The following is a 14103-nucleotide window of genomic DNA, read 5'->3' as shown; positions in this document are numbered from 1 at the left end:
AGACAGGCCACCCAAGTGGAATCCTAATAAGCGCTGCTAATATCACCAAAGAAAGGGTCACGATACTGAGGAGTGTTGGAAACTCAAAGAAGCTATTCAGGATCTAATTGATGATAATAAAACATCCTTCGATCCTTCACTCCTTATCACACCTGTAGGTGAGCCCATGATCGAGACAGCTTATATAACCTCTCTTGATGAAGTGGCCATGATTAAGGAGGATGAAAGTCTTTTCTTAGATAATACCAGGGAAGACTCGTCAAGTCTAAAAAAGGACGTTCGAAAACTGCAAGATGTCGTTGTCATGCTCTTAAATATGGTAGAAGGACTAGCAAATCGGGTGATGGTTATCGAATAAAAATCTCGCCAAGGATTTAATGAAGAACTCAATGCTCCTAAGCCACGGGCAAAACAGACCATTGAAGAATACACACCAATAGGAATGACTTACAATGAAGCTTTTGACTGTCTTCACGATCAAAGTCTCATTCACCCCATTGGTCCCAGTCAAGACCCTCCGCCTGAAAAACGGTATCCCAATTGGGACCCAAAATCTTATTGTCGATACCATAGAGGTCGTGGTCACACCACCGAAGTATGTCTCTCCCTCAAAGATCGTGTTCAAGACCTCATTGATTCAAATCTCCTTCATGTTCCTCCGCGCGACAAGAAGGCCAAGATTAGTAACGATAACAACAGTGGCTGTAAAGGAAAGAAGAACGACTATCCTTCTTCTTCCGAAAACACCTACTCTAGTAACAGTGTTGGTACTTTCGACCTTAATGAAATCTTAGGCATGGATAATCGAGGATTTAGAAAGCAACTAAGAAAGGATTTCACCCCTATTGGAATTAGCTACGATGATGCTTTCGATCAACTCCATGCAAAGGGACTCATTATTACTCCTATTGGACCCATTCAAGATCCCCCGCTTGAGAAGAGATTGCCTAGTTGGAACCCAAATGTACGCTGCAAGTACCATCAAGGTAGGGGGTCATACTACTGAGAGCTGTTGGAAACTAAAGGAAGCAATCCAATATTTGATCGACAATAACGGGCTTCCAATACCTCCAGTCGACAAGAACACCAAGTGATGATAAGCCAAGGGACAAGAGGCAAGCTTCAACAACAAGATTTCATGATCTTTTTTCTATTTTTTTTACCCTTTCCCCAATAAGTCTAGCATAGGAACCTTTTTATTCTCCTTAGATTTATTTTGTAGGATCATTATTTCTTTTCCTTTAATAAAATGAACATTTATTTCCTTATATATGATCATCGCATTGCATTGCATTTTAATAAAAAAAAAATAAAATAATAAAAAAATAAAATCCATGTCAAACTAAGCACAAGGTATACCAATGATTTGAGGCACCCCTTGTAGCCACATCATATTACCTTTCACCCTTCAAATATACAATCTCTTCTTGATAAAACACTTTGAGCCTCGTCTAACGATAGACCTTTCTTTCTTCAACCTACATCTACCTAACCTTGGGATGGAGCAATGTGCAACTTATGCAATTTTTAAAAAAAAAAGTTTGAGTGATTTCAAAAGATCAAAATAAATAAATAAGCAATAAAAAAAATAATAAAAGTGTACAAAAGGGCAAGTGTTCAAATGTCTTTGATATGAAAATGTCTTTGATATGAACACGTCTCGGATTGCGTCTCTTATCGAGTGCTCGGTACCGTGCCTGAGAAACATGAATGCCAAGTGAGTGATAGACCGCATGATCGGGATTGCCCACACTTATAAAAATAAAAAATGTAAAAGCAAAAAAAGAAGAGAGCAAAAATAAATAAAGCAAAAAAAAGAGAGCTAAAAAAAAAGTAGAAAGCCTCAAGCATAAAAATACAAAGATTCAAAAGCAAGGTTGCACACCTTGGGGGCTTATCGAGGGTCTTGAGCCTTTATCCCTTTCTTCTATAACCTTTATCCTAACCACGTTACAACCCCTTAAAAAGACCTTTTTAAGGTATACACACACTTGTGCGAGGTTCGGCTAGAGCTACGTTCGGCCTGATTCCTAACGGATACGTAGGCAACCTCACATCGAGGTGCGGCCGTAATAAACATGCATTCATATTCACATTCACACACCATGGTCATATCAAGGGATTTCCTATGCTCATCCCTATTTACTTAGAACTAGACTTGGGGGCTTGATCCCTACATCATTAGCTTACCTAGCCTAAGAGTCACCATTATTTACCTCTTCATGAAATAATATTTTTCCACACACTTAGCCCTTGCGGCCTAACTTTAGTGTCACTATCATACACATCACAGATACATGAACAAATATACTTCCCTTAGGAACCCTTTGTCATGGAATCTTAACACAACGTTGAAGCATGCCTTGTCATATCAACATCACTCATCAATCATAATTGTCATTGCATCTTGAAGTATGATGAAGTGCTTAGCCTCCGTGCCTAAGTTACCCAAATACTTTCATCATTGAGTCAACCATTGAGATAGCCTAGGATGGATTAATCCTTGCACCTTGAGAGATAGTATCAAACAACATTTGACTAAGCTCATTCAACATGCATTCGAAAACTTCAATTCTTTTTTCGCGTCTTCTTTTTCGGGATAAAGTCGGTACCCTCCACAAAAATGACGGAAAATTTTTTGCTTTTTTTCATTTTTGAGTCGCACGATCACATTATAATGCACGCACGAGTCATGTACACGTTGAGTCATGTCGTGTCATATCACCTTAATTTGAGTCTAACACATGTGGCAAGCACTTCGAGTCGAGTCAACCTCGAGTCAATCGCAACAAGTCAAGTTTATACCTTGAGTCGTGTCAAGTCAATGAGTCAAGAGACATTAAACCTTAGGTCAACCCTACAATAATTAAAGAGATTAGAAAAGTCCTATAGTCAAAGATAAATACAGGTGCAGCAGAATAGGGAAGACCCTACTCCAGCGCCAGACGAAAACATCTAGCGTCTGGCAACAGATTTCAGCGCCTGGCGCTAGATCCCAGCATCTGGTGACAAAGCCAAATCGCAGCGCCAGAGGCATTGCAGCGGCGACAGAACGCTCAACCACTCAGAGCAGTTATTTCAACCTCTTTCAGCAATTTCGGGTTCCTTGGTACGCCAGTTAGCCCCTATAAGCAATTTGACATGATTAAGTAGTCGGTTTGATTACAATCGCAATAAGTGATCGACCTGACAAAAGATCGTCTCACTTAGCTTAAAGCACCTAAACATTGACTCATCGCAAGACACCAACATATTGGTTCATAAACAATAGAGACACCGACATACTGGTTCATAAACAGCAGAGACACCGACATACTGGTTCATAAACAGCAAAGACATCGACATAATAGTTCACAAGCAGCAAAAGCGCCAACGTACTGGCATAGCGGAAGTAAAGTTCAAGCGAGCTTTAAATATCGACAAGCGTTGGTCTTCGGAAGTTTTCTTCGGAATATTATCACAACAAACATTCAAGTATTATCAAAAGCTCTTTTGTTTAGAGACGCGTGGACATATTATCAAAAGCTCTTTTGTTTAGAGACGCGTGGACATATTATCATCAAAGCTCTTTTGTTCAGAGACGCGTGGACATATCATATCATCAAAAGCCCTTTGTTCAGAGACGCGTGGACATATTATCAAAGCTCTTTTGTTCAGAGACGCGTGGACATGTACTTCAAGCTCTCCTACTCAGAGACGCGGGGCTCCTATTAAAGATCTTTTGTTCAGAGACGAGTGGACAATCCTCAAAAAGAAGCTCTTTGTTCAGAGACGCGTGGACATATTAAAAAGAAGCTCTTTTGTTCAGAGACACGTGAACATATCCAAAGAAGCTTCATTGTTCAGAGACGAGTGAACATCAAAACAGCAAGATGGCTTTCCATAGATTGTGGAAGGTTGTCGCAACGGCAAATGCAGCAACAAATTGGTTACCTCCAGAGACGTGTGCTCGACGGTGCAAGATATGCGTTTCTTAACTCTTTTATTTGTTTGAACTAATGCTAGTTTGCAGGTATAGGCGTTACTAGAGCTGTGAAAAGCTGACCCGACCCGAAATACCGACCCTACCCCTAACCCGTCTGAACCCGAAAAAAATGGTGACCCAAACCCGACCTAACCCGACCTGAAACCAACCCTAGACCCGAGTTGACCCGAGTATTTGAGACCCGAACCCGACCATGACCCGACCTAAAGAGGACCCAACCCGAATGCGACCCGTAAATTATTGACCTGAACCGAACCCGAGAATGACCCAAACCCGATTTAACCCGTCAAAACCCGAATTCAACCCGACCTGTTACTAACCCGACCCGAGGTCAACCCGACCCGTTCCTAACCCGACTCGAATTTAAACCCAACTTGTTTCAAACCCGACCCGAAATCAACCCGACTTGTTATTGACCCGACCCAAATTCAACTTGACTTGTTATTGACCCGACCCGAATTTAAACTCAACCTATTACTAACCCGAATTTAAACTCGACCTATTACTAACCCGAATTTAAACGTATTTGAGGCTATATGAGGTGAGTGAGGTGAATCGGTGATAGTGCTTTTGTCTAATTAAATCAGCCAAATGTTTGTTTTTTTTTTTTTTCTAAATTTATCTTCAAAATAAACTTCTATATAACTACTTATAATCCTTTTATTGATCCTTTTTTTTCAAATTTTATTATTCACTTGTTTATTTTAATATATTTTTTAAATGTTTTAAATTATGCAATTTGATTTGGAGCTTTAAAAAAAATTTAAAAAATTTTATTGACTTGAACCGAACCCGACTTGAACCCGAGAATAACCCGACTTGGAAATGACCCGACTTGATTATAACCCGCAAATTATTGACTTGAACCGAACCCGACTCAAACCCGATAATGACCCGACCTTATTATAACCCGTAAATAATTGACTTGAACCGAACCCGACTCGAACCCGAACAGGACCCTAACTTGTTTAAACCCGTAAAAACCCGAATGTAACCCGACCGGTTTTTCACCCGACCCGAATGTAACCCGACCTTTTATTGACCCGACCTAAATCCGACCCAAACCCGATAAGATGTATGACCCAACGTGACCCGACTCAAGCATGACCCAACCCGAACCCGACCCGCATAGGTCCCGACATTAACCTATACTGACCCAACCCGAGATGACCCGACCCACACTAACCCGACTCTAATCCGACCCATATACCCGAATTGACAGTTCTAGGCATTACAAGAGTGATTTAGGATCGCAGAACGTTCTGAATCATTCTCTATCCCTATCGCTACTTTGACTTTTGTTTTCGAAACTTGCATTTCTCCAAACTCAGTCTAAGTGGGGGCTTCTATAGACACACAAATGTGTCTCCCCAAAACCAAACCCAGTGATGAGTACCTATCATGTCGAATAATAATCGAATGAAGTGAAAGTGTGGAAAGTCTAGTGTTGCGGATAGTTTTAATTTCTTTTCTTTTCTCTTTGTTTTTGAAAACCTATTTTAAGAAAGCAGTCAATCCAGTTTGTTCGGTCCATATAAAGGGTCCAATAATGGTGTAGTTGGATGGGGTTTGAAAAGAGATTTCCAACGATATATTATAAGCCTAGTTCCGATAAATAATGAGGAAGTTATGGCCAAATTACTAAACTGGGTCCGGTTTGAGCCTTATATGCGGCCAATGATCTAGAGGACAGTCCTCATTATTCATCTTAGGAGGGCCTAATATGGATTTATCATTCCTAATGCAAATAGGAATGGTTTTAGTCTTCTAGATTCTTCTAGAAGGTTCTCTTCATTCCTAATTCAATTAGCATTGATAAATTGACTTTTGTTGACTTTTTAGAGTTTTAATCAGAATAAAATAGTGTTTTTAAGGAAAATACGATTTTATCCTCCTGTACGTTCAAATTTTATTTGAATTTAGAAAACGCGTAAAAAAATTGTTAGCGCCTAAAGCCAGTCATTAGCGCCTGGCGCCTGGCGCTAATGTTCAGCGCCTGGCGCTAATTTCGTTTTTTCACGTCGAAACTCTAATTTGTTTTTTTTATCTTTTTGGCTGATTTTCTCTATAAATAGCCTCCTATAAACTCCATTTTCAATAATAAAATATCATCAATTCTCTAATTCTCTCTTTCACCAATTCTCACCAACTCTCATCAAGAAATTCTTGATTCTCTCTCTCTCTTTCTAAGCCTAGCTTTTTACGAACACAATTCCTCACACATTAGCACTAGACACACCTAGCCAAGTTCAAAGTTGCCTTCGCCCTAGACGTGAAAGGTTTTAATTTCTGAGGGTTTGGTCCCAAATCCCTATTTCAATTATTTAATTTAATTGTTTTTTATTATTTTTCTTGAAGTTACTAACGTGTGTATTTTGTTATTAGAAAGAGATACGAGGCATCCAAGTAAGTGCTTTAATGGTTTTATTGATATAATGATATAGAAATCATGTCTAGGTTGTTATTATGATTCCTAGTGTCATGTTAGGGTGTTTTGATCTTCCTAGTATCATGTTTAGGGTAATAACTATAATTTCTAATATCAAATATGACAATTGTGATTCCTGCGATGCTTCCTATTTTCTTTCCTATAGCATGTTAGTATCAATCATGTTAGGGTTAAACCTTTGATCTTTATTGCTTAGTGACATGCTAGGGTTTGTTATTAATCTTGTTAGTACCATGCCTAGGATCTTGCTATTATTATGCCTTAACATGATTATTATTGTAGGGAATATTTTCAAGCGTTAACCCCCTAGCTTGAACCCCACTGTGATCATACACTAAAGTACGGTGGCGTCCAAAAGGGAAGAAGATAGAGCAAAAGAGTCGCCAACAAGTTTTAGGAACTTGTAAACCGTTCACAGGGTGAAGGTTACACCCCTTAACGATCCAAGAGATCGTCAACTCCATAAGGTCTTGAACCAAATAAGGGTTCGGGGATGAAGGTACAAATCCAACCTAAAAGAGATTGAACCTGTCCTAATAATAGGCCTCTACTTTATTCTGATCGTATTCATGTGCGCTTTTTGACTAACATGCAATCAATAGGATTAACCTTAAACCTGTTTATCTATGTTGGTTGAATATTAATTTACAAACAAATCTATTATTGGAGATCACTTGAATTATAATCACATTAACCCTAACAAGATTATTAATATCTTATTAAGCGTGATTACAAGTACAAATTCCCTTTAAACATGCATAAAAGGTGTGATCAAGCAATAACAAAATAAATATCAAGCAACATAATAATAAAGTAATAATAATAATTATTATAATCATCATCAAGATAATCATGATAATCATAAATAATAATCATAATAATAATAATAATCATCATTATAAAATTATAATCATAATCAAAACAATTATAAAAATCATGATAATAAATTATAATTAAGATAATCATGTTAAAGCATAATAATAATAGCAAGATCCTAGGCATGATACTAACAAGATTAATAACAAACCCTAGCATGTCACTAAGCAATAAAAATCAAATCTTTAACCCTAACATGATACTAACAATCATAAATATTAGGAAGAAAATAGAAGGCATCATAACAATCATATTTGATATTTAAATTACCCTAGACATGATACTCGGAAGATCATAATGCCCTAAACATGATTTCTACATCATAACATCAATAAAACTATTAAAGTACTTACTTTGATGCCTCGTACCTCTTTCTAATAACAAAATACACACGTTAGTAACTTCAAGGAAAATAATAAACAATTAATTAAATTAAATAATGGAAATAGAGATTAGGGACCAAACCCTCAGAAATTAAACCTTTCACGTCTAGGGTGAAGGCAACTTCGAATAAGGCTAGGTGTGTCTAGATCTAATGAATGCGGAATTTTGTATGTAAAAAACAAGTTTAGAAAAGAGAGAGAGAGATAGAGAGATGGTGAATGATTAAAGAAGAGAATGAGAATGAAAACTCGTTGTAGGTGAATATAATTGAAAACTGATTGTTGATGAAAACTGGTTGTCGAAAACGGAGTTTTTAATACGTGATTTATAAAGAAAATCAACCAAAAAGATAAAATATCAAAACAAAGTTCTGGCGCACCTAAAACAGAGTTGGCGCCAACGCTGGCTTATTGGCGCCAGGCGCCAGGATTAGCGCCAGGCGCCAATGTCTGGCGTTAGGCGCTAATCCTGTTTTTGACGCGTTTTCTAAAATCAGATAAATTTTTCCGTACAGGAGGATAAAATCGTATCTTTTCCTAAAAAATGTTCTTTGATTTTAATTAAAACTCTGAAAAGTCAACAAAAGTCAATTTATCAATGCTAATTGAATTAGGAATGAAAAGAACCTTCTAGAAGAATCTAGAAGACTAAAACCATTCCTAATTGCATTAGGAATGATAAATCATATTAGGCCCTCCTCTAGATCATTGGGCCGCATATAAGGCTCAAACCGGGCCCAGTTTAGTAAATTAGCCATAACTTCCTCAATATTCATAGGAATTGGGCTTATAATATATCGTTGGACAGCTCTTGTCAAGCCCCATCCAACTACACTACTATTGGACCCATATCATGGACCAACCAAACTGGATTGGCTGTTTTCTTAAAATAAGTTTTCAAAAACAGAGAGAAGAGAAAAGAAATTAAAACTATCCGCAACACTAAACTTTCTACACTTTCACTTCATTCGATTATGATTCGACGTGAAAGGTACTCATCACCAGGTTTGGTTTTGGGGAGACACAAATGGGTGTCTACAATTATGATTTATGATTATAATATTTTTATGATGATTATTATGTTGCTTGTTATATATTTATTGTTATTGCTTGTTCACGCCTTTTATGCATGTTTAAAGGAAATTTTGTACTTGTAATCATACTTAATTAGATAATTAATAATCTTGTTTAGGGTTAATTTGATTATAATTCAAGTGATCTCCAATAATAGATTTATTTGTGCATTAATATTCAACCAACATAGATAAACAGGTTTAGGGTAATCCTATTGACTGCATGTTAGTCAGAAAGCGCACATGAATACGATCAGAATAAAGTAGAGGCCTATTATTAGGGCAGGTTCAATCTCTTTTAGGTTGGATTTGTACCTTCATCCCCGAACTACCAGTCATGGTTCCAGACCTATTGGAGTTGACGATCTCATGGATCGTTAAGGGGTGTAACCTTCACCCTGTGAACGATTTACAAGTTCCTAAAACTTGTTGGCGACTCTTTTGCTCTATCTTCTTTCTCTTTGGACGCCACCATGCTTAAGTGTATGATCACAGTGGGTTCAAGCTAGGGATAACGCTTGAAATATTCCCTACACTAACCAATTTGCATGTGACCAAATACCAAATAAATTCTTTTGTCCTACAGGGTGTTTGGAAAGGGAAGGAGAAAGTTACAGATGATGCAGGTCCATCCATAGTGAAGTCTCCTTGCTGGAAGCCTCTTAGGTCAGGATTTCTCAATCTTAATATAGATGGTGCTTGGGTATCTTCAAATGTTGGAGGAGGAGGTGGTGTTTTCAGGACTGTGAAAGGTGAATGGAATTTTGGATACTCTAGTAAGTACAATGCTCCAAATGCTTTAGGTTCAGAGCTCTATGCTTTACGAGAAGGTCTGAATTATGCAAGGGCTATGCCTCTCCAATTCTTGGAAGTGGAAACAGATGCTGAACAGATCATGACTTTGCTTAACAGAGATCACACGCATAATGAGCTTGTTGCGGTTATCATTGATGTGGCTAGATTGCTTAACAACATGGAGATGACTATTATATTCAGTACTATTCCCAGGGAGCCGAACAGCGTGGCACATTACTAGGCCAAATATGCCATGAATATGAGCTTAGGACATGTTGACCATTTCACATGTCCAGTTAGTGTAGAAGCTGCTTATCATGCTGATCTTCCTACCTAGTTTTAACTCTTTCTGGTGTTCTATCTCTGTATTTTGCTGTAAAAACTGGTTTAGTAGAAGTACTTTGGTTTTTAGTTGGTGTAGTTTATGGATTCTGTTCAAAGAATGCATTTTTCTTAAAGGAGCTTCTATGAACATTAGGTTGTAATATATTTAGGGCTATGCCCAAGTAATGCATGCTTCCTTTTATGTCAAAAAAATACGAAATACGAAATACAAAGACAAGACAAGTTGTACATTTTGCCCAAATACCTTAAGAAATACGAAATAATTCTGCAAACGGGTTGACGAAAAGCATAACAGAAATGAGGTGGATTTTCACTTAAGCGTGCGAATTTACAGAACTACCCCTTGATATACATTTGTTCATGCATCTCAAGACTCCCTCTAGACAGCCTCATTGTGTATGTGTCACGTATTTCCTTTCTTACACCTGTATATATAGCGCCACCTCATCATTCATCAGCCTTTAGCATCTTGCCAAATCATTATTAATGATCTTAATTAAAAATGCATACAAAGAGATTTGAACCCCAAACCTCATTGAATGGAAACCAAAATGCATTACCATCTTAGCTAGAATCAATTCATGCTTTATTAATCCAATTTTATATATAAATACACACATGTATTAGAATGTAGAATAAAAACCGAAAAAAATCAAAAATAAATTATTAATGTCATTGTATTCTAATTTACGCATGTTAAATAAATTAATAAGTCTTTTAAAGCTTCTAATATAAAAATGAAATTATTCAAAGTATCACCCGGGGCAAAGCCCGGGTCACACACTAGTTTGAACTTATAAAATTGTACCGTTGCACATCAATTTTTTAATGCAGCAATTTTTTTTTATTAGAATTGAATAAGGTACATAATATTTTAGGAAAAGAGAGAGTGAGGGATAGCTTAGGTGGTTAGAGTTTCTCTCCCGATTATAGGAGATCATGAGATCGAATCTCACCCCTGCCTATATTATATATATATATATATATATATATATATATATATATATATATATATATATATATATATATATATATATATACTTCCTCTGTTCTTTTTTATTTGACCTGTTTCTTTTATCATGCTTGCTAGTGCAAAAATTTAGCGATCAATAACTTTAATTCTTCATAAGTAAAAATTATAAAAGTTGTATATTACGATAGTACTTATTGAGACGAATTAAAAAATATACATATGAATATATTTTTCCTTACATATTTCTCATACAAGACGGTCAAAGGAGAGGTGGTGAATAGTGTAAAAGTCAAAGCGGGTCAAGTAAAAAAGAACAGAGGAAGGTGAGAATAGGTTCATATGTGAGAATTCATACTTATATGAGAACTGATTTTAAATTTAGAACATGTGAGTAAAAGTTTAGAGCAAACAAGTAAAAATTTAGAACTTGTGTCTGAAATTAAAATTTATAACATCTGAGTAATAATTTAGAACATCTATGTGAGTAATATGTTTAGAACATTTGATTTAAGAATTAGAACAAGTGATTAAAAATTTATAAAATCTGCTTTATGAAACTTTAAACATATGAGTAAAATTTATAACATCTGATTTAAGATTATGAACATGTGAATAAAAATTTAGAACAAACTGATATAGAATATAGAAAGTGTGAGTAAAAAATTAGAACATACGAGTAAAAAAATAGAACATACACTTTAAAATCTGGAACATATAAATAAAAATCTTAGAACACACATTGTAAAATTTAGAACATATAAGTTAAAATTTTGGAACAAGTTATTTGAATTTTATGATATTAAACTTAACTAATTTATGGTTTAGAACATGTGAGTACTAAATTAGAACATTTGATTTAATTTAGAACACCTAAGGAAAAGTTTAGAACATCAAATTTAAAATTTAGAACATACTAGTAAAAATTTAGAACATAAAGAGTGTTCTCACATAAGAAAAATTCTCACGAGAGCCTCCCCTTATATATTTATAGGGATCCGGTGAGAATAGGTTCATATGTGAGAATTCATACTTATATGATAACTAATCTATAATTTAGAACACGTGAGTAAAAATTTAGAACATACGAGAAAAAATTTAAAACATGCGACTCAAATTTAAATTTAGAACATATGAATAATAATTTTGAACATATGACTAATAATTTTGAACATGTGTGTGAGCAATAATTTAAAACATCTGATTCAAGAATTAGAACATGAGAGTAAAAATTTAAAAAATTTGTTTTGTGAAATTTAGAACATATGATTAAAATTTAGAACATCTGATTTAAAATTTAGAACGTGTGAATAAAAAATTTAGAACACTTGGTATAAAATATAGAAAATGGGAGTAAAAATATTGAACATATAAGTAAAATTAAAATACAGAACATGTGAGTCAAAATTGGAACATATGCTTTCGAATTTAGAACATATAACTAAAAATCTTAGAACACACGCACGTTTTAAAATTTAGAACATATAAGTTAAAATTTCGGAATAAGTTATTCGAAATTTATAATATCTAACTTAACTAATTTATGGTTTAGAACATGTGAGTACTAATATAGAACATCTGATTTAATTTAGAACACCTGGGGAAAAGTTTAGAACATTAGATTTAAAATTTAGAACATACGAATAAAAATTTAGAACATAAAAAGTGTTCTCACATAAGAAAAATTCTCACATAAGAAAAATTCTCACGAGAGCCTCCCTTCTTATGTGAGAACACTTTTTATGTTCTAAATTTTTCTCGTATGTTCTAAATTTTAAATCTAATGTTCTAAACTTTTCCCCATGTGTTCTAAATTAAATCAGATGTTCTAAATTAGTACTCATATGTTCTACACCATAAATTAGTTAAGTTAGATATTATAAATTTCGAATGACTTATTCCGAAATTTTAACTTATATGTTCTAAATTTTAAAACGTGCGTGTGTTCTAAGATTTTTAGTTATAGGTTCTAAATTCGAAAGCATATGTTTTAGTTTTGACTCACATGTTCTATATTATTACTCATATGTTCAATATTTTTACTTCCATTTTCTATATTTTATACCAAGTGTTCTAAATTTTAAATTAGATGTTCTAAATTTTAATCATATGTTCTAAATTTCATAAAGCAATTTTTTAAAAATTTTACTCTCATGTTCTAATTCTTGAATCAGATGTTTTAAATTATTGCTCACACACATGTTCAAAATTATTAATCATATGTTCTAAATTATTAGTCATATGTTCTAAATTTTTACTCATGTGTTCTAAATTATAGATCAGTTCTCATATAAGTATGAATTATCACATATGAACCTATTCTCACCGGATCCCGACCCTATATATATATATATATATATATATATATATATATATATATATATATATATATATATATATATATATATATATATACAGGAGGGATCCGGTGAGAACCACCTTCTATGTGAGAACTCATCTCATATGTGAGAACAAATCTCAGCCATTAAATTGTATTAAATCGAACGGCTGTGATTAAGCACATAAACCTCCTACAAACCACTTAACTGTCTTCTCTCTCTATCCAGTTAAGTGACTTCTCTCCACCAAGAAGCTTCATCAATGGTGACTGATTAATCCATTTGAAGGCTTGACAATTTTGATTTCATCTTCTTCTTCACAAGTGCGAATAACTTCGATTAAAGAATATGAAGGCTCGATAATTATCAAGGTTTGTTCAAATTTTCAATTTCGATTTTACTGCTCTGAAAATTTCGAATTGCATTAATTATTAAGATTCGATTTTACTATTAATTTGATTTTGATTTTCGTTGTTGTCTATGATTTAATTTGAATTTTAAATCAAGATTGTGCGATTTTGATTACAAAAATTTGGGTTTCACATTTTTTAATTTCGATTTTAGTATTCTGGAAAATTTTTAATATGAATGTTCTTAATTTTGGTTATTCGAGTTTGACATTCTAATTTTTGCTCGATTTTTTTTACTTTGAGTGTTCTCAATTTAGGATTTTCGTTAAAATTTTCAATAAGATTTTCAATTTTGACGGTAGACAAGATCCTTGACACCATCGAGGAGGTTGCAGACGAGCTGGACTTGTAGGTCCGCAGGAGGAAGAACTATGGTGTCGAAGACTTGGTTGGGCCTAAGGGTGATTTCATTGCCAGGGTAGAGATTGATCAACTAACTGAACAATTGGTAATTATCAATGAGTTTGTTTTGAATATC

General features: G+C 34.7%; 1 protein-coding gene across 1 annotated transcript; it reads left to right on the top strand.

The window, feature by feature from the left end:
• The first annotated feature begins 316 nt into the window (after positions 1 to 316).
• On the top strand, positions 317 to 9802 carry LOC110702355. Its single transcript, XM_021880061.1, has 2 exons — positions 317 to 340; positions 9353 to 9802. The coding sequence occupies exons 1-2, from the start codon at positions 317 to 319 to the stop codon at positions 9800 to 9802; spliced, it is 474 nt and encodes a 157-aa protein (XP_021735753.1).
• Positions 9803 to 14103: the final 4301 nt, after the last annotated feature.

The sequence above is a fragment of the Chenopodium quinoa genome, unplaced genomic scaffold (genome assembly GCF_001683475.1).
Source record: "Chenopodium quinoa cultivar QQ74 unplaced genomic scaffold, ASM168347v1, whole genome shotgun sequence".
NCBI classification, from domain to species: Eukaryota; Viridiplantae; Streptophyta; class Magnoliopsida; order Caryophyllales; family Amaranthaceae; genus Chenopodium; species Chenopodium quinoa.
The sequence above is the reverse complement of the archived record's forward strand: the minus strand, read 5'-3'. Positions and strand labels throughout refer to the sequence as shown.